This window comes from Bombus pascuorum, chromosome 11, assembly GCF_905332965.1.
Source record: "Bombus pascuorum chromosome 11, iyBomPasc1.1, whole genome shotgun sequence".
Taxonomy (NCBI): Eukaryota; Metazoa; Arthropoda; class Insecta; order Hymenoptera; family Apidae; genus Bombus; species Bombus pascuorum.
The window spans coordinates 11,307,286-11,327,370 of record NC_083498.1 but is presented as its reverse complement, the minus strand read 5'-3'; the positions used below and the strand labels follow the sequence as shown (position 1 = coordinate 11,327,370).

At 36.2% G+C, this 20,085-nt stretch overlaps 1 protein-coding gene across 1 annotated transcript; it reads left to right on the top strand.

Annotated features, from left to right (window-relative positions):
- Positions 1 to 17,161: 17,161 nt before the first annotated feature.
- On the top strand, positions 17,162 to 19,494 carry LOC132912209 (cytoplasmic dynein 2 intermediate chain 2-like). The gene is made up of 9 exons (XM_060969439.1): positions 17,162 to 17,340; positions 17,422 to 17,506; positions 17,570 to 17,782; positions 17,849 to 18,083; positions 18,167 to 18,368; positions 18,441 to 18,640; positions 18,713 to 18,855; positions 18,924 to 19,126; positions 19,202 to 19,494. The coding sequence occupies exons 1-9, from the start codon at positions 17,282 to 17,284 to the stop codon at positions 19,269 to 19,271; spliced, it is 1,410 nt and encodes a 469-aa protein (XP_060825422.1). The 5' UTR covers positions 17,162 to 17,281; the 3' UTR covers positions 19,272 to 19,494.
- The last annotated feature ends 591 nt before the right edge of the window (positions 19,495 to 20,085 follow it).

Sequence of the window (20,085 nt, the reverse complement as noted above, 5' to 3'; positions counted from 1 at the left end):
GAAACTAGTCTTTATTTGTGACTTTGTCCCTTTCTTTGAAATCGGACGAGTGATTAGCGATTACGCTCTGGAAATGGTATATCGGAGGGTGCTCAAATAACTAGGCGGCGTGTCGGTATGTTCAAACGCCAACAAGTAACAGAACCTGGAGCCAGAAGAAAATAAAGTTATTGTCCGTAATCGTGGTCGCAAGACAACAATAGGTTCGTTGGTGGTCAAGATGTTCTACGTATTAAATTTACAAATCTTAACTTTAGCTACTTCTATGGTAATTTATAATTCATCTCGTAAATAATAATTCAGAAGCCAACGAAGAAGCCAATATTTTAAATATTGCCATAGAAAAATAACGATACTTATTGCCGTTATCTCTTAGATGATATCGTTGAAGTAATTACTCGAAGAAAATCTCTACACCTTCTCTTTTGCATATCCGTGACCTGGAGATAGTCGTTACGAAGAGAATAGAATTTAGTGAATTCTAGTGAATTTAGTGAATTAGCGAACAGATTGAAAGTGCCCTTGAATATAAATTTTGTTTTAGGTTACAAGGTCTAGAAACAAAGGAGCTATAAGTAGATTTCTATTGTTGTTTCTTGTAGCTTTCAGCCAGAGCTACGCACCAAGTTTAACTTTTTGCTAATGTCCTTTGCTATAAATATATGAACGTGCTCCCTATCATAATTATATTGTATTGTAACACTGAAGAAGTGAGAATCTGGATCAACGTATGCTATATCTGTACTTATACCTATACTTATTTCAATATATTTTTCTACTACAAATTCTATTGTATTGTAACAGTGAAAAAGTGAGGATCTGGATCAGCATGCACTGTACCTGTACTTTTGCCTATACTTATTTCAATATATTTTCCTATTACAAATTCTATTGTATTTTAACAGTGAAAAAGTGAGGATCTCAATCAGCATATGCTGTACCTGTACTTATACCTATACTTATTTCAATACATTTTTCTATTACAAATTCTATTGTATTGTAACAGTGAAAAAGTGAGAATCTGGATCAGTGTACGCTATACCTGTACTTATACCTATACTTATATCAATATATTTTCCTATTACAAATTCTATTGTATTGTAACATTGAAAAAGTGAGAATCTGGATCAGCATGTGCTGTACCTGTACTTTTGGCCATACTTATTTCAATATATTTTTCTACTACAAATTCTATTGTATTGTAACAGTGAAAAAGTGAGAATCTGGATCAGCATACACTGTACCTGTACTTATACCATTACTTGTTTCAATATATTTTTCTATTACAAATTCTATTGTATTGTAACATTGAAAAAGTGAGAATCTGGATCAGCATACACTGTACCTGTACTTATATCATTACTTATTTCAATATATTTTTCTACTACAAATTCTATTGTATTGTAACAATGAAATAGGGAGGATCTGAATCAGCATACACTGTACCTGTACTTATACCATTACTTATTTCAATATATTTTTCTATTACAAATTCATCCACTCGTTCCTCTGTCAGTCAACCTCAACAGATATAAACGCGTTGACAGTAACAAAAAAAAAATCTCCTATGCTTTTTATGATCGTCGCTTGTCCAAATTTAATGCAAAAGCGGTTGGCATCGTTAAGAACGTAATATATGTACCGTAATATGGTAACGATCGCGTCGAACCAACCCACAAGAAGGTAGTCTCGTAATTAACTTAAGCCTAATAGAGCGTTTAGTAGAAGATACTTTGAGGTAGGTCCATTGTATTAGCATAAATCATGGAGGCAAATCTCGGAACCGTAGATGAGCAGCAGTTTATCATAGTTCACAAATGAAGGGGTTACCACACTGTTATAAGTCGCTCGTAATTACGACAGTCGATGTTTCAAAGGTTTTTCCGCCGTGACGGTCAGTCGTAAACGCGTTAAAATTTTTCTACGCGCCGGATACCTGAACTCCGTTGAATCTCTGAACGAAGAAAAAAAAAAAAGAAGGAGAAAGAGAAAGAAAATTCAGAGTAGTGGAGCAAAGACTATACATATTACGTATAAAAGAGAACCTTACGTCTATAGGTTTAATATAGGTTATGATACTAATATATAGAAATCGACATTGTAATTTCGAATATGGTCGATAATTTCAAATTGATAAATATGATTGAGAACATCGTAATTGTCTTTGCTAGGTTTGATCGTGAGAATATAAAATTCGGATAAGGATTGAAGCAGTTACCGGTAACATGATACGACGCTGCTTAATATTCAGTATAAAAATTGAATATAGCGTTACCATTGATTGTCGGTAGAATCTGCATGCAGAAGTTAATATGCCTCGGCTACCTGTGTGGTCCTGAATATAAAAACATTACTTTACAGTAGTTTTCAAAGATTCGATACGAGATGAATGGAATGCATCGTTTATTACCTAAGATTATCGTATTTATGTTACGTTAGATTCGCATAATAGCAGCAAAGTGTGTTACGATGAATTTTAATTACTTAATCTTTTATTATCTACCATTTTGTCCAGTATGAAAATTATGAAATTACGATAGACTGAAATTTACATAGATTTCGATAACATTATTAAAATATATTCTATCGATACGATCGAAATAATATATTAAGAAAATTACTCTAAACAATATCGGCATATTACTATAGAATTACATAGAATGGCCACTATCGCACGGGTGAACCAGATCGGACCATTCGAAAGAAACAAAAGTTTATAGAAAAATATATTTTCACGTTACCGCCCCTTCGACTGTTTATCAAATTTCCTTCCCTAAAAACGGATTTTAACCCTAAACGTAGGTAAAACGCAAAGGGAACGCTATTTGGATCCTATGAGATTTCATGGTATCTATTTCCGTAGCATATATCTATGGCCAGCTTCATCTGAGCCCATAAAACCCTCGTTTTTAGATTAAAATCGTTGCGATGGGTAACCTGGTTTCCAGGTTTTGGAGAATACTTAATAATTATACCGAAGGGCAGTCACGGTTTTTAGTAGAAGATTAAGTAGCAAGGAAGAATCGGTGATTAAAAATGTATTAAAAATTTGGAAAACTTTGATGAAGAAAAGAAGCAAGGCAAGTAACTAGGATAAATTCGTTGTCGAACAGATTATTAAGAAATTAATTAGAATAATTTCTTCGTATATTTATATCGACAAATAGGAATATAAGATACTCTGTACACATATACACGTGCATCGATCATATTACGTATAAGCGTGACAAACCAAATTATATGGATCCTTGCAAAAGATCTCTGCCGAGGCCGAAATCGCTCTGATTAACGTCAATGACGAGATAAATGGTTAAACAGGCCAACGTATCCAACAAACGTAACACAATGGTGACGCGATACCAACGATTTTTGGCGCTTCGGTAAAACGGACCAAAGCAATTCAACGCCATAGAAATGCTAACGCGCCTTAGGAATTATCAAAGAAGCCGCTCTTGCCAATAATCTACCGTGTCAGATGGAAAAAAACGTTGGCGTATAGCCTCGCGTGCCAAGCAATTCATTCTTGCAAACTTTCAGAATGTTACAAATTAGTACTTAAAACGTGTACCTTTCTTCTCTTTTCTTCACCGTCTATTCCTCCTATTTTCTTTTTTCCCACAATATTTTAAGAAATCCATTTTACCTAACAACGCTTCACAATGGCAGGTCTGTTTGTGAAAATTGACAAAAGGCTTTACCTTTCCATACGAATATCATTATATCGATAAACGTTACTACGATAGTTACGTGTATCGGGATATTTTTAATTAATTCGCGACGATAACGAATTTTACGTTAAATAAGGTATTTCGGATGGAGTAGCTTAGAAGAGAAAAATATTCGTGACGGTGAAAAGTGAATAGTTAAAAGTTGCAAATTAGCGTTATATCATCTTCTGGTTGGTTCGAAAATCACTGTGTTTATGCAAATTTACCGCCGAAAGGAACAAACAACTTACATTTCAAATTTCCATAATAATGTTCCAGCATGAATAACACAAATTTCCACTTCTGTTATACATAAACAGTTTCGTCAAAGCAATCAACGACGATTCTATTTCCCTTACCATCGGTTTGTTTCATTCCCTTTCCCCATAAAATCTATCAAACCGATATTCCAAGAAATATGTCAACGAATATCGACGTATAGAATGTAAGCATTCGATCTAAACATCTTCGATATAAAATTAAAAAAAAAATTGTTTAATATATTTTACGAAGGAAATAAACGGAGAATTGCGATTACGAGGAATAATAAGGCTGGAAGTAAGAACAAAGAAAATAAGAACGAAATAAGAAAAAAAGGGAGGAAATACGATACGATTTCCGTGGGTATGAAGGCATGAAAGCTCGCCTCGCGTATTTAAAAAGCGTGACCGTAGCTGTTGAGGTGGTGGTGGCGGCGGCAGTGGTGATGCTGATTATGGCAGACAACGATCGGAAGCAACTTAAGGGCGGGGAAACGGAATCGGGGACTAGCAGCACGCGCCAGCCACACGCCTCGAGTCTTCTTGGGCCTTTTGCCTTCATCCTCGGACACGTACACCTGGGACAGTTGGCAAGCGAGAGACAAAACCCGGGAATGTCTACTAGACAGTGTCTGCTTTTCTTCGACGAAAACCGAAAGAATCGAATTAAAAAAAGCCAAGTCTTTACACGGAACCATAATATAAAGACAACAACAACGACGACGAAACACGGTATTTCTTATGTTTTGCCGTATTTTACAACAACGAACCGCACTTTATTTCACCCGTAAACAAATTTGAAATCCACGAACGGACATACAGCGTATCGATAAGTAGAAACAAAGTCGAGTGTTCTTTCGCTAAACTAATGGGCCTCGTGGTACCTATTCTTATGCGGTAAAGTCAGTAATAACGGAAACGTCGTCACAGCGATCTTTCGAGGATACACGATTTCCTCGGATGGTAATTTGGCGGACGGTAGGTAGATTAAACCCTCGAGGCAGCGGGTGCAGCAGCCTGCTTACCGTATGCTCCCCATATGGCTCGTCCTCCCTCGAAAAAGCGACCCGCGTAGGCTCGAGCGCCTTATTCACCCTGCCCCGTTGGCCCACCTTCTCACTACCCTTTACCTGCAAATCGTTGTAATAGGTGCAACCATATTTTCACTACTAATGCTCGTGATTATGCCAAATCACGCTATCATTCGTCCACCACGATAATTCGAAGATCAAAAGCGGATCGATTCGATTTCCAGAACCTGAAAAGGATAAATAAAATAAACCTAAACGAACCTAAAAATAAACGAATAAAAAAAAATAAGACTATAGGTATTACGTGGTAATTGAAACGCGATACGCGTGCATATTCGTACATAATATACACGATGATGTTAATGTTACGCAAGCCTAATGCATATCGAATAATACGTTACAAGCGTTAGATATTACGAACTGTACGAGAGTATACAATTTTATTAAGTATAATTTTCTACTCTTTTCGTTCGCATTATGCATGTTCCAGTTCGCACGCTGTTCGATCGTAAGTCACGTTTATCCGAAAATTATAAAGTCGGACAGAATTTATAAGGACGACCCAATTTACGATAAAGGTTCAGATCACTCTGGATAAATGCGAGTTAAGTAGGTAAAACCAAGGAACGCGTTACACCGATCACTGATCAACCTGATCGCACCACCATCGCTAACAGTATATGCCTCCTCCGGATGTGGGCGGCGCTGTTTTTGGATAGTCTCGTCAGACGTTATCGTGAATTACTCGTTAATTCGTGAGAACTGCTTAAATTTCCGTTCTTACCTTGTATCGATTTAGTATTATAATTTATATACCGGAAACAAACATCCGTAAGACTTTGAACAAGTACGCTGCGCGGTACGGATCCTTCGATCGAACGAAAGTTCTTTTTAAACGTTCGTCCAATTTATTAGAACGGATTTAGATGAAAAATGTATCTGGTGTTTATCGTATCGATGCGTAATTTGATTCGTTCGATATTCAACGACCTGTAACAGATCGAACGAAAAAAGCAATGTAATTTCCGATTAAAACCAACCTGCCGCCGATTCATTATACGTTTTGTTTCCAACGCGTTTTCTTCCTACACGACAAATAACTCGAGATGCGAATCAGTGAAAAATGCTAGACGAGAAACCGTGAACTGTCGTTGGAAGTTTTTGTTCGAAAAATAAATACCTGCTGATCCGATCTCTCGATAATACATGCGCGTTAAAATAGGTGCGAAGAGCATTTCTGAGACAACACTGCGAAGATCGGCAAACGATTACAAGCTTCTACCTTTCCTTTTTCTTCTACCGCACTACGCGCGTACTTTTTCCTTCCATTTTGTCTACTTTTATCTCTGTTTTTCTCGTGGGAATAGGTACGATCAGATTGTCAACGGCATCAGAACCGAATCTCGAAAAAGGAGAAAAAAAGTTTAAGGAAATTTACTGGCACCTACCTCTTCTAGTGAGATATTCCAGTTAGCTGAAACACACCGAGACAAAATTCACGGCCTTCCTCTGGGAATGCATAGTCAATGAGAGGATGACGGTTCGCGATAAGATTTACTAAGCTTCGCCTTAGTTGTACTTTTACTTCTTCTTCATTAGTAAGTTTCTGCTCTATTCACGGAAAGCGTAGCCTCCAAAGCTCGTAGCGATTGTTATCGTCTTCGTACGAAGTTCCATGCGATTTTAATGGGGCGTTTTATTTCTAACACCATTTCGAACGATCTTGCTCACCGATTAATTTCTAGAGACGATGATGACTAATTTTTAACGATGTCTTATCTGTATCTAGAACCATTTTTGGAACCATTAGGAATTCTTACCTCTGTTATCTTTCTCCACGTGTGATAAATTGTTGTTGGAATTTAATCTTAAAGTTAAGATTAATAATCTGTGGAAGACACGATGTTTATGTTAAAATAATATTCTAGAATAATATTCTAATGTATATAAGCGAGCGATATAATTAACAACGTATAGAGATTGTTGATCGTTGGCCAGTTACTCCGACTAGACTCAGGTAGCGACCCACGATCCCTTAAATATTTTGAACCCCACTCTCTATACAGTAACGAGTATGACCTATGTAGGTGTCTGTGTCTGTGTATTATACGTGAAATATCGTTGTATTCGAACAATTGTTGTAAATAATTGTAATGAATTCGTAACGTAAAAACTAAAAAAAAAGTGGAAAAATCGAACGTATTCTATCGACAGTCGTGCTCAAGTTGCCATTACCATCGTGCGTTGAGACCAACGCGCAACCTGCCACTGATTCCAATGTTCCATCAGCGCTTACAGGTGTCAACATTCTCGATGAGACATCCGACACCAATGTCATGGTTCTTCGTGTTCTAAATAGACCGGGTGGTCCTCTCACCTCTTTTCATCCTATCTTCGGACGATCTCAGACCGACAAGCTTACCGCTACTTACCGAAACGACACACGGACGAGGAGCGGATGACTGCGGTGAAATCGTCCGCGTGTAACACGAAAGAATTACACGCCTCGCAAGCGTCCCGCGAGTGTCTGATACCAGTTATGCGCTTTTTATGGAAAGAAAAGAGAAGAAGAGAAAAGCGAAATCATAGGAAGAAAGAGAGAAAGAAATAGTTTCTCTTTCGCAATTTCTTTCTCTGTAAGATGAAACAAAAGTACAAAACTGAAAGTTGTTTGCCGAATTTTTTCGCATTTCTACGTCGAACGCGTTTACTCGTTGCGCCTGAAGGGCAACGTCGGTGGACAAGAGGCGTGTAACGAAGTAAAACGGGACGCTTAATTTTACGCGATCGTCGTTCATTCTGCTTTTCGAATTATTCTACCGGTTACCAGAATGTTTTTACAGCCTTTTACGTTCTCATCGCTGGTACAGCTATAACCGTTTCGAGGGTCGTATTGTAAAGTCATGCCGCTCTCGAGCGGTCACGTGCGCATTGAGCCATCAAGACAAATATATTGAGGAAGAGGCGGTACGCTTATTACAGACGAACGACTCTTTCTCGGCCACAAATCAAATAACATTTTGGTGTTGGTTACAACAGAGACGTAACGTTTATTCGACGATCTTGCTTACGTTTATAATTTCTAAAATAAATGCACGTTTCGAAGATATTGAGAGGAAACGGGAAGAATCGTGCGACAGATTCGATACAATTCAAAGATACCCGATAGACAGAAACCTGATAAATAATCGTCGTTCCGTTTGTTATTATCGTCGAGAGAAACGAATCGGAATTGTAGTAAAAATAAAAGATCGGTTTAGGCAATCAGACTACCTACTTTTATACGATGCCTCTGGAAGGATGAACGAACGATATGGACGGTGAAGAAGGGATAAGCCAGAAGAGAAAATTATCCCGTCAGAGTAGAAGGTGAAACGTGTCTCGCACTTACGTCCGCCCACGCTTGCAACTCGTTACGACTCTAAAGGAATTCACAATACACGTTTCGTGACCCTGTCAGCGTTTTACCACCTTTAGTATCTTTACATTGTAATCTGATGATAGCAGACCAGGCCGTAATGTTAACTGGATTGGACTTTAACAAGATACGGTTCCCTCTTATTGCGTACGGAAATTGTATAAAACAAGAAAAAGGTTGGTAATAGTAACTAACTGCGTATATTTTGGCTGTCAGTTAAAGTATTAAAGATTAAGTCATTCGTAATTCAAAAGCATACTCGAGTGAACTTAGTTATACGGATTTTTTACTCGATTAATATTTTAGGAAATTAAACTCGTCGTAAAATTCTCGAAATAAAAATTATTTAGTTTAACTTATAAGCTGCAAACTTAAATTATTATGTGTATACATATTTCTTTTTTTTTTTTTTTTTATAGTAAAGTTTATTTCAATCTGTAGGAATTCATTGGTATTCTACTAAAATATGATTTATCGTTTCTATTGGTACTATTAATCGATTTAAAGGCGGAGGAAGGAAACGATTACGGCGAATTTATACCACCGATTCTCCGCCTCTCGACGCATCTTCGGTCGCTTAATCTAATAAAGCAATTAATAACTAATAACTTAATACCGCTCGTCTTCGATAAAGTCCGTAATTACATACTCTTTAATTACGTGTATCCTGTGTCCGATCGATTCGGCGTTATTTGATTATCGTTTCGAGAGCATGCACGAATTAACGAAGAGGCGGAACTGTTTGTTTTCGGAAGACTGATTAACCTTCAGCGAGAGTAAATTTATAACTCTGAAATTCTTGATCGGCGTTTGATCAGCCGTTTAGACATCCATGTACGTATCTGCCATAGCCTGTGTAGCAAAAGTATACGAATTGCGAATCGTTAAAATAGAAGAACACGTATGATCATTGAAATAAAAATAAATCAAATTCCTTTTACCACGAGGGAAACTCTTACCTCGCTATTTCGAATTTATTTTACCGTGAAATAGCGGAGAAGAAAATAAAGAAATAAAGAAAGATGGACAGAATCTCGCGTATCTTCTCGACGATACAAATTGACGACTTAAGAATAAAGACGAAGAGGAAGAGAAAAGTTCGAATCTGTGATCGACGAATACGTGTGCCCGAAATGCAACCATAGGTTTGTTGATGCGGATTCTCTCGAAAGAATCGTTCGATATAAAAATCTTCTGAAACGTGAACGCGCCGGTTCAACGTGACTCGAAGCACAACACTCGAGCACCAGGACGAGTTCGATCGATTCTCCTTCGAATTTCTAGCCGTACCCTATATATTTAGCATATCCCCCATAACTGACAGCATGTTATTTCACCAACAAATAATACGCAAGAACCATTGTGTATCCGGCGAAGAGCACTTGAGATTGGAGGGCACCCTTAAACGCTTTTAAATACACGCGGAATGGGTAGAAAGGGTGTTGGAGGGCGTCCAAGAGAGAGCCGAGGACAGAGGGTGAACATGGCCACGTAGAAACGTGCGGTCCCGCTACCTGCTAAATTACTACGAACAACTACAGCCGACAAGGAACGAGAAAGAATACTTTCCTCTCGGGACTCCAATTATCGCGCATCGAAAGGTCTTGCCGATGACGAGAACACAACAGATCTAAAGACGTACACGGTATTCGTCCTTTCTTGAACATTGCGATCGTTGCATAAGCGGTTTCCTGTATTTAAAATGCAACAAGTAAAAGTAAGTTTTGCTGGACAAGCGATGTATCTACGAGTATTGAAAATAACTATGAAAGAGAGATATAACGCGACGAATGAACGTCGATATAAAAATATTTATAATTTGACGCGATCGAAAATTATATCGTAATATTTAGCAAGTTGGACAGGAATTCTGTTATAATGTTATAATTATACAATTTTATGATTATTATTTGAAATTTCTATGCTTCGCCGAATAAACAACCGTTTCATTTGTAATTATAATTTTATACGTTGCTATAACGTTGCGAGTAAGTAAGCAGGTTGTAGAGAACAAGTAGTTAAATACAAGGATACGTCGTTAATCGATGTTCGTAAATAGAAGAGGATATACATCGAATTTACGTTATTTGGAATGAAAACGCTCGCATTGTATCACGAATTTTTGCTTGGAATCAGAACCAACGATCTCATCCCATCGTTCAAACTTTGCTCGGCTTTACCTTCCTTCGCTTTCTTCTCTTTTCTCTTTTGTATCTTCCACCAAGATTCTTCGTTTCCTTCTCCTACCTTCCTACGTCGTCCGTTCTTCTATTCTATCAAAACGGTTCCCACGACTTTCGACTGAAACCGAACTACCAACACTTTTGCTTTTTTATCTTTTATCATATCATATACTACGATCGCGTTTGAGTTATATAAATTAAGTTAAGTTGAATTAAGCTAAGTTACATAAATATTCCAATTATATTCTAATTAGTTAACGTTAAACGAAACATGGAAGGAACGATCGAATGGAAAAAGAAACGAATTTTGTCGTCATTTTACAAAGATCTCTGATCCGTTAAACGTTAACTGTTCGATGCTAACTATGTTAAAAGATGATGAAGCTGCGTGCGTGATAGCGTCAGATTATGACATTCTAGTATATAAAAGAGTAAACGTCACATCGAAGCATATCGTCCGAATGAATAGGATCGGTATTAGTCGCCATTTAGTAGATATTAGTCGGTAGGATAGACAAGGATAATATGTTTTAATTCAAACGCACCGTGGCCGTCGTGGCTCGTTATTCGCGCATATATTTCACAAGATTAGGATTCATCAAAACTCTCCTAACTAGCCGGTATCCACGGTCTATCGTGATTTAAGCTTTTGTGCGACTTTCGTCTCGTCGCGACGACTGTGCATCAATTTGTTGAAAAGGAGATAAATAGGTAGAAAGAGAAAAAGATAGTAGGCACGTTTTCCTGGATTCAGTCAACTAAATGTATATAAGCCGATTATATTCTTCCCATCGTATTGAATGGAAGACCAAATTAGAAACTTCAGATAAATTCACGATACTTCTACGAATGTGTCTACTAATAACTTTGCTTCGTTAAGATTTACGATATCGTTACTCCGCTATATCTGTTCGAGCAGACTTTGGAAAATAGAAGATAATATGAAAAATAAAAGTAAACGAAGCGTTTATTTAAAAAATATTTCAAGCACGAGATAACTAAAGAGAAAATGCATTGTTTTAATTCGTTTTTTCGTCGTTGATACGATAATAGATCGTGAGAATGAATTCGACAAATTATATTGGCTGAGCTGAAGCGAGGAAAAAGGAAAACGGAAGGAGCGATTAACTTTCCCAAAGTTAAAGTTTGAAACTACCATGCGCCGAAGGACCTACGTCGAAGTTGAGAAAATTCTGGTTAATTGGCGCCAGAGGGGAAAAATTGATTTCCAGAAGCCTCGAACGACCCACGTAGAAAATAGCTTCGAAATCATGGTGGCCCGAACCATCCCAGTGATTCGTATTACGACCGGGAAAAACGATTTGTGCCACCATTTCGTTGAAGAATTTCTCGAAACGTAAACGACAAGCAGCAGAAATTGAAACAATTTCAAAAATGACCATCGTGCGACTGTCTCGCAAGATGTTAAGGAACAAGGTGTCTCGCGATTCTCGCTGAAAGGTAGGATTCCGTGCATTTCCTTTCTAAAACTTTCATTAACAATTTCATAGACTCTTAATAGCTGTACATTCGATACGCTACTATCGGTAAATAGCAGAACATCAAAGAGGAGGAAGCTAAAAAAAAAAAGAAAAAAAGAAGATGAAACAATCGTGCTTTCTTTTTGAAAACAATCCGCGCATTGAAATAAGCGATACAATAGGCCGTCTGCCGAGGCTAAAGAGTCCTCGTAAAACAACGGTTGATCCAAACCAGAGGAAAAGATTATGGAAGAAGAAAGAAATAAAGAAGAAGAGAGAATGGTTAGAACGTAACAATATGGCACCCTCCTGTGTGATCGAGTGGCTCTCTGATTGAGAGTAAAATTTCATTTTCCTCCTACTGTTAGGTTGCTGCCACTACACCAACTCTGTCAATTTTCGCTCATCGATAACCTTAATCTCCGATACTTTGTTTTAATAACGACCAATTAATATTAAATAACATCTTGAAAGTGAAAAATGTACACGTGTCTTGAGATTACGTATAGGTGTAATTAAAATATACGTAAAGATTTGGAAGCCTTAGGAAAGGATACCTGTAGGAAATGCACACGTTAGAAGATTTCCGTATAAATATAAAGGAAATTAAACGAATCTAATTCTTTGACTAACATAAAGAAATTTAACGAAGAACACGATTGTTCTTCTCGCGATTGAAGCACGACGCGATTATCGTATTACGATAGGTTGAAATTTTTATGTGGAAACAGATTATCGTGAAAAACTCACGCAAAATAAATTCGAAATTCAGCGTTAAAATCTACCGCCAGTATCCACGCGAGATGTATACATACATTCAACATAAATTACATGGTACGCATTGACGACCTGGCGCCCCACATTCTGACGCTTACCAAATTTCAACGTTCAACGAACAGTTCGCCGATTCCCAATGATTATCCACTTAAATCCTGAAGTCGCGAGTAATTATGTGAGGGTGCGAGGGTCAATTTGATAATTGCGTTATTCCGTTGCAAATAATTACCACCTTTCTCAAATGCAAATCTTACGTGGCCAGTTTCTACGTTCTTCTTCTCTTAATTGCCTAAAACAAGGCTCATTATTCTCTTCGATAACGATGCTTGCAAGAGCTATTAATTTGCATTATAAAGGCTTCTCTTTTTTGTCTCTTCCATCATTTACGCGTTTCTATTTAACCTTAAAGCGACTTGGATCGTAAAGATCTATGTTTATCTGTGTTTAATAGATACTAAGTGATTTGTTCCATCCACGTTGCGTCTAAAAGATAAATATTTAAAGTCTAAACTATATAACAGAAAAATAATATATAGGAAAACGAAATTAACCTATTTGTCTGTGAAATAAACGTTCTCGTATCTCAGATAACTTTCAGGATCTATTTCTTCTACAAAGATCTCGAATCCACTTGAAACACAAATGAAATTTCCCAGGCTGTATGATATTTATTTTAAATTATTTTATAGCACATATATTAATATATATATACATAGAAAGAATGAAAAAGCATGAGAAAGCAACTGCGTTCGGCTGAGGTTAAAGAGGGGAGAAGCACGCGTCTGCCACGCTCCCAGTGTACACACCTGGGACCAGTTGGCCAGCGAGAGAAATCTTTTTCACCCTAAGTACAAACAATATCCAATTATTAACAAATTACGATTACGAAATTGGAAATATTTCAGAAATCTACAAACCAAATCGTTATACGTCGATTAGAAGTTTCTTGTTATAAACAAACGTGCTTTGATCCATCCATCGGTATGTTCGTACTCTGCTGTATTCAGCAAGTTTATGTTCTTATCAAAAGTATTACTTTCACGGACAATATACTTCGTTGGCACTGAAATCGATCTCGCTTGTCAAGGACGAACTTCAGGCTATTTGTCACAAAGTCAACCATAGAGATTAGACACATGGAATCGCCAGAATGATCCAATATTTCGTTTTCCTAGTTTTGTGCGTAACAAGGCTCGAGGGAACTCGTACGAATTCATACCACGGAGGAAGTAAAATTATTCGAGCGAATGTCCTTTGAGTTTCGGTGGAAGAGCACCCGTTCGAAGTTCCTTCCTCCACGGGTTTCAAAGATATCGTCCTTAAAAATATATACTTATTATATAGTGTAACGTAACGTTTCACGGATAGATCGCATATTATTGAAAAAGTAAATTGTGAAAGACGAGTAGGAAATAAGGTGTATACTTATTTAACGATATAGAATTTCACGGAACATTAGAGAATGCCGAAAACACAGGGCAATGCATAAGCTTAACCATCGAGAAGAAAATCGGCAAACCGCTAATTGCACCGCAAGGTAAATAAAACGAAAACGCCGACAGGAAACTGAAAATAGGCGGAAAACCCGAAATGGTATTAAAGTCGCATTAAACACATCGGTCGTAACTTCCGGTACATTTCTGAAAATACCGATTTATTCGAAATTAATATATAGGGTGTTTTATTTTTGTCCTGCCAAACGATGTTAGCATATTGTACGATTAAAAATAAAAAAAATATGTTACGTAAAATGAAATAAAAATAATTAATGGAAAATCTTAATTTATCTATATTTTAATACAAAAGCAACGAAGTTTCTAATTTCCTTTGTGATTTTACGATTACGAGATATAAAACATATAAATTAACGAAGAATATAGTTTTGCATAGTTTTGATGGAGGTAGTAACGAAGCTCCTTTGAGTAAACAACTATATTAAAAAAGGAAATAAAAGTGAGCAGCAGGCTGGTGCCGGTTTTGGCGCTCTCTAAAACGCCTGAACCGATGATCATATTCCCAGATAACCTGGTTAACCCCTCTAGCCCGTTATTATAATATTTGCCAAGCCAAAACATAGTAATTGCTTATTTGCTCGAGCCCAATTACCACAGCCTCCATATACATCCATGAATTTTTCGTACTACGTGACGAGAAAGATATCTATAGAGCTCGTCTTTATTATTCATTTTAGATGTCTACATCACACTATCGTGATATCTGTATGCTGCGTGTATCTTCTTTCTAAAATCTTTAAACATCTGAATTTCTACTTTTGTGTTACTTCCCGTCGGTAATTTTATCGTAATCGTAAATTATAATTTTTTATGAACGAATAAAGTATTATATCGTATAAGTTTCAATAATCTATAAACGTAGACACATGTATCCCTATATTCACATCGTTCTAAATTTAATTTTGTTAAGCGCGTAATCTTCAATGTACTCATTTAAAGATGATAAGTATATTAACGCATTATAGAAATAGATAAAATAACGTAAAGATTATGGAATCGAACGAACAAATAGTAGTAGTTTTATCTATATTCCATTGCTAACATAATGAGAACCGTAACAATTAACTATTACTAATAATATAATGTTATTTCTCATATAAATAATTTATTTTATCTTATTTTATTATACGATAAAATTGAATTGGTAGTTTCGGATGCGTACTTTGCTAGCCGCGCTCGTATCGTTACCGATAATGCGTATTCCTACCTTATTGACTATTCCTACCTTATCAACGTTATAGCAGTTCTGTTTTAGCCGTCGCTTCGTATCGAAAATACGTTCCCTGTTAATTGATCGCGCCTGATCAAATTTACAGAATTCATCAATCAATCATCGAATATCGTATCAAGTATGTACAACATATATATCTGTTCCTGTTGTTCAGTATCGTTATCCTTGCCACACAGTAGCATTCTCTTTGTGCAGCACGATACATATGTATATCTGTCTTTGTCGTACATAAATACATTCCTTGCCTATGACTAAATCATGTGCTGCCATCAATTGAAGACAGAAAAACATCGACTTGTAACATGTGAGGATAGATGGCAACACATAGCTTACGTTTGAGCAAGAGGTATACGCTCTTGTGTTGAATAAGGAACGCAATACTGTGTGACAAGGACGGAGATACGAGCGGCGCTAGACAGAGAGGGTGACACTGTGCGACAAGGACGGAGATACGAGCGGCACTAGACAGAGAGGGTGACACTGTGCGACAAGGACGGAGATACGAACGGCGCTGGACAGAGAGGGTGACACTGTGCAACAAGGATGGAGATACGAGCGGCACTAGACAGAGAGGGCGACACTGTACGACAAGGACGGAGATACGAGCGGCGCTAGACAGAGGGGCGACCCTGTGCGACAAGGACGGAGATATAAGTGGCGCTAGACAGAGAGAACGACACTGTGCCACAAGGACAGACACACGAGCGGTGCTAGACAGAAAGGACGATAACGTGTAAACTGTTTCATATAAATCTATGCTATCCTAAATCGCGGCGACAGATCGTCGCGGTGATGATGCTGCCACAAGCCTATTTTATGCACCAGACCTCGAAGTATTTATTGCAGATAAAACCGGTATTCTCAATGAAAATGACTCCTGGTATGGCTTTGTTCGTTTCAAATATGTAAAGGAACCATACACGATGAATAATGCATTTTTATCCTGCAGTTCATTGACTAACATATCGTTACAGTACGGGAGGTCATTCGTGCAAATTATTATTCGACTGTTTCGAAGTGCAACTTAATGCAATTGCAAAGAACCAGAATAAACGCAGACCTTCAGAAAAAATGCGTATTTAGCTGTTGAGGTGTTTCTACAGATTGATACTGGAGAAAGGTTCTGAACGAACCATGAGCGACATTCGAATGTCCGACTTTAACGATCCGCAATAAAATAATAACACGCTTAGCTTAAGGAAAAAAGGAAAGATATGCTTTGTCATAGATTTTGAAAAAATTTCTTTAAATTACGGTAATTTATCTATACATTGAATCTTTGTGTTGCATTTAGAAATTATTATGGCATTGTAGTTGATTCACGTAGAGAACCAAAACAGTCGTGATTGTTGATCACATGTATAAAATATATCTAAGATCACATGTATATGTATAAAATGTTACATTCGAGCCGGTTAATAATATTTTAATTGTTCCTTAAATGGCAATTTTAATTTGCATCATTGCATGCTTCTTTATCGTCTATGCATCAATTTTCATTTGTAATAGTTGCATTCAGATGGCGCAATGATATCCATCAGCTGATTCACATTTGTAAATTCACACGTATGCTCTCTATTGAATCTTATAAAATACTTAGTAATTTAATAAACAACTTCATACACTATTTAAAATACTAACTTTGCAACAACATAATATTTCTAACAATATATATAATAATGTTCACTAATCGTTCACTCGAAGCAGTGAGTTTCAACTCACAATTATCTACTACGAAGTACGTGCCTAAAATTTCATATTCTTTCATTTATATGATCACAATTTTTTTTATTCATTTTAATTGTTTAATATTTTCCAGATCGCATCAATCTACGAACGTTCAAACAACAGAAATTGTTTATAATCAGAATCCCGTGCAAACCGTCGAAACAAGAACTGTCGAGGTATTTGTAAATATATCTTAAAAATATGACCAAATTTGATTTTAATAATTTTGCATTGTTTAGACTCAAACTATAACCGAAGAGAAGAAGAAGCCAGAAGTGAACTATGAAAGACTTGCCCAATTTTTAAATAGAGTTACGCCTTGTATATTAGAAGCATTAGATGAATCTTATGGAACCAATGCATTTGAAGATTATGAACCAAAAATTGACGAAGATTTATTGACAAGCACACAGCTTCTGCAAAAAATTCATAGCACTGAATCTGATTCTCAGGCATTTATTGTCTTTTATAGTTATTACTTCCTTTCGTTCCCTTGTGTTATTTAATAATATTTTTAGATGAAAGTAAGTGATATGAGTTGGAGTATTGGAGGAGGAACATTGGCAGTTTCTTTTGGTATTCCTTACCACGAAACATGGTGTGACCATCTGTCTAAACTGCAATTGTACAATCAAACAAAAGAGGGTAGTTTTACAGATAATCCAAATAAAACACTGGAAACAAATGCCTGTATAACAACGTTGGCTTATCATCCAACTGAACCATCCATTATAGCTGCTGGTTTATTCAATGGTAGTTTACTTAATTGTAAAATTTCTAGAAAAAGCATGTTATTTATAAACTAAGAACTAATTGTAAATATTATTTATACCAAGGTGATGTTCTTGTATGGAATTTAAGAGACAATGTATCAGTGGCACCAACAACAATTTGTACCCATGGGGATTGTGTGTCTCAAGTGTACTGGAAAGCAAGAACTATAAATGATGTGTCTTTGCTTGTAAGCTCCAGCAAAGATGGATATATTTTTATACACAAGATGATGGCTAATTTTACAGTTGCCCGTGAATATAAACGGTAATTCTTTTAATACTATCAACACGTTTTTACAAACACTTATTTATAATCATATATGTTGTATATTTTTAGACTGAAATTAACCAAAGAATATAATCCAATAGAAAATTCAAGGCCACGCAGCGCAGGTGGCACACGTGAACGCGCTATGGAATCGGGATTATGTATTACTGCCTTTGATTTTTCCTCCAGGGATCCCATATTTTTTATCGTGGGTACCTTATGCGGTGGAATATACAAATGTAGCTTAGATCGTGTTGCTCCTATCGAAGGTATGGATTTTTCTAATAAATTCTTAAACTTTATTTTATACTATGAAAGCAATAATCAATTTTTAATTTTAGATGATGAAACTCTAATGGATCCTGTAGTAGACGAGTATGAAAGGCACGAAGGTAGTATTACGTGCATTAAATGTTCTCCAATGCGTAATCTTTTCGTCACTGCTGGCACTGACAAAGAAATTCGTATATATCACTTTGAAGAGGTAATAATTTTACCGTTTATTTTTGTATTTTGAACGCCATAACAGATTAAAATCTTTATATAATCTAGCATACGAACTTGAGGTCGATCTCTTGTGAAAATACAATCGTGGGTTTAGCATGGATGTTCGGAAATCAAGACATATTCGCAACTTATGGTGCTGGCTCGGAGATTAGACTGTATAACGTCACTGATGGAAAATCTGTGACAAATATAAATTTTGAGACCACCGATAGACAAAACACTAGCTGCTTACGTGTGAATTTAAGAAAGTAAGCATTCGTAGTACATATGATTTGTGATAATATGTAATTTGCATTATATTGTTTGTAATACTTGTTTTATAGAAATATGGTAGCCATTGGTGACACACATGGAATTATAGAAATTTGGAAAATCCCAAGGCAATTATTATAAAGATATTAAATAATATGCATTATAAAATTGCTTTTTTATGTATTCATTGTATTATCAATGTTATTATCTTGTAACCCACATAAAAACATGTATATATTTATTGTGTAACAGCATATATTACTTTTATAAGAAAAGGCAATCACGTACGCACGCATTTTCAATATACACTGTTCTATTTCCGACTTCCTCTTCCTAATAAATATAATAACATGCAACAAAATTAGGCACGATATTAATAGCATATGATTATTACATCAGATATTCTATGATTTAAATAGTTTAACACGTATTTTAAACTAGACTTCGTTGAGTAAAAATAACTTGAGAAATTTATTGCGAAAATGTATGAAAGAAGCAATAATGCCTCGCATCCGATTATAAGTTAATATTTAAGACGGCACCAATTCAAAACACAACGAAACTAAAATATTTTAATTTTCAGATTTAATCACAAAGTGCAGTTTTTTAAATTTTCGTATAAATTTAACCTTTTTCTATTTATGCTATAGTAACATTTTTCGATAATTTAGGGGGAAATAAACAATTCAGAGAATTGTTTACGATTGTAAATTAGAGTGAATAAATGAATACTTCCACATTATATAAACATATATTTATTAATATTATACAATAACCAAATAAATACTTGAATTCACTCAACAAATTATTTCATAGCTATTTACTCGGTTCCTTTAAGTTCCGTTACCTTTTATTTTGCTGATTCATTCAAATATCTGACATCACAACCGTGTGTAATTATAAAATTTAAAAACCTGACTAAGTCAACACAACTAAGTCAACATGACTAAGTGCA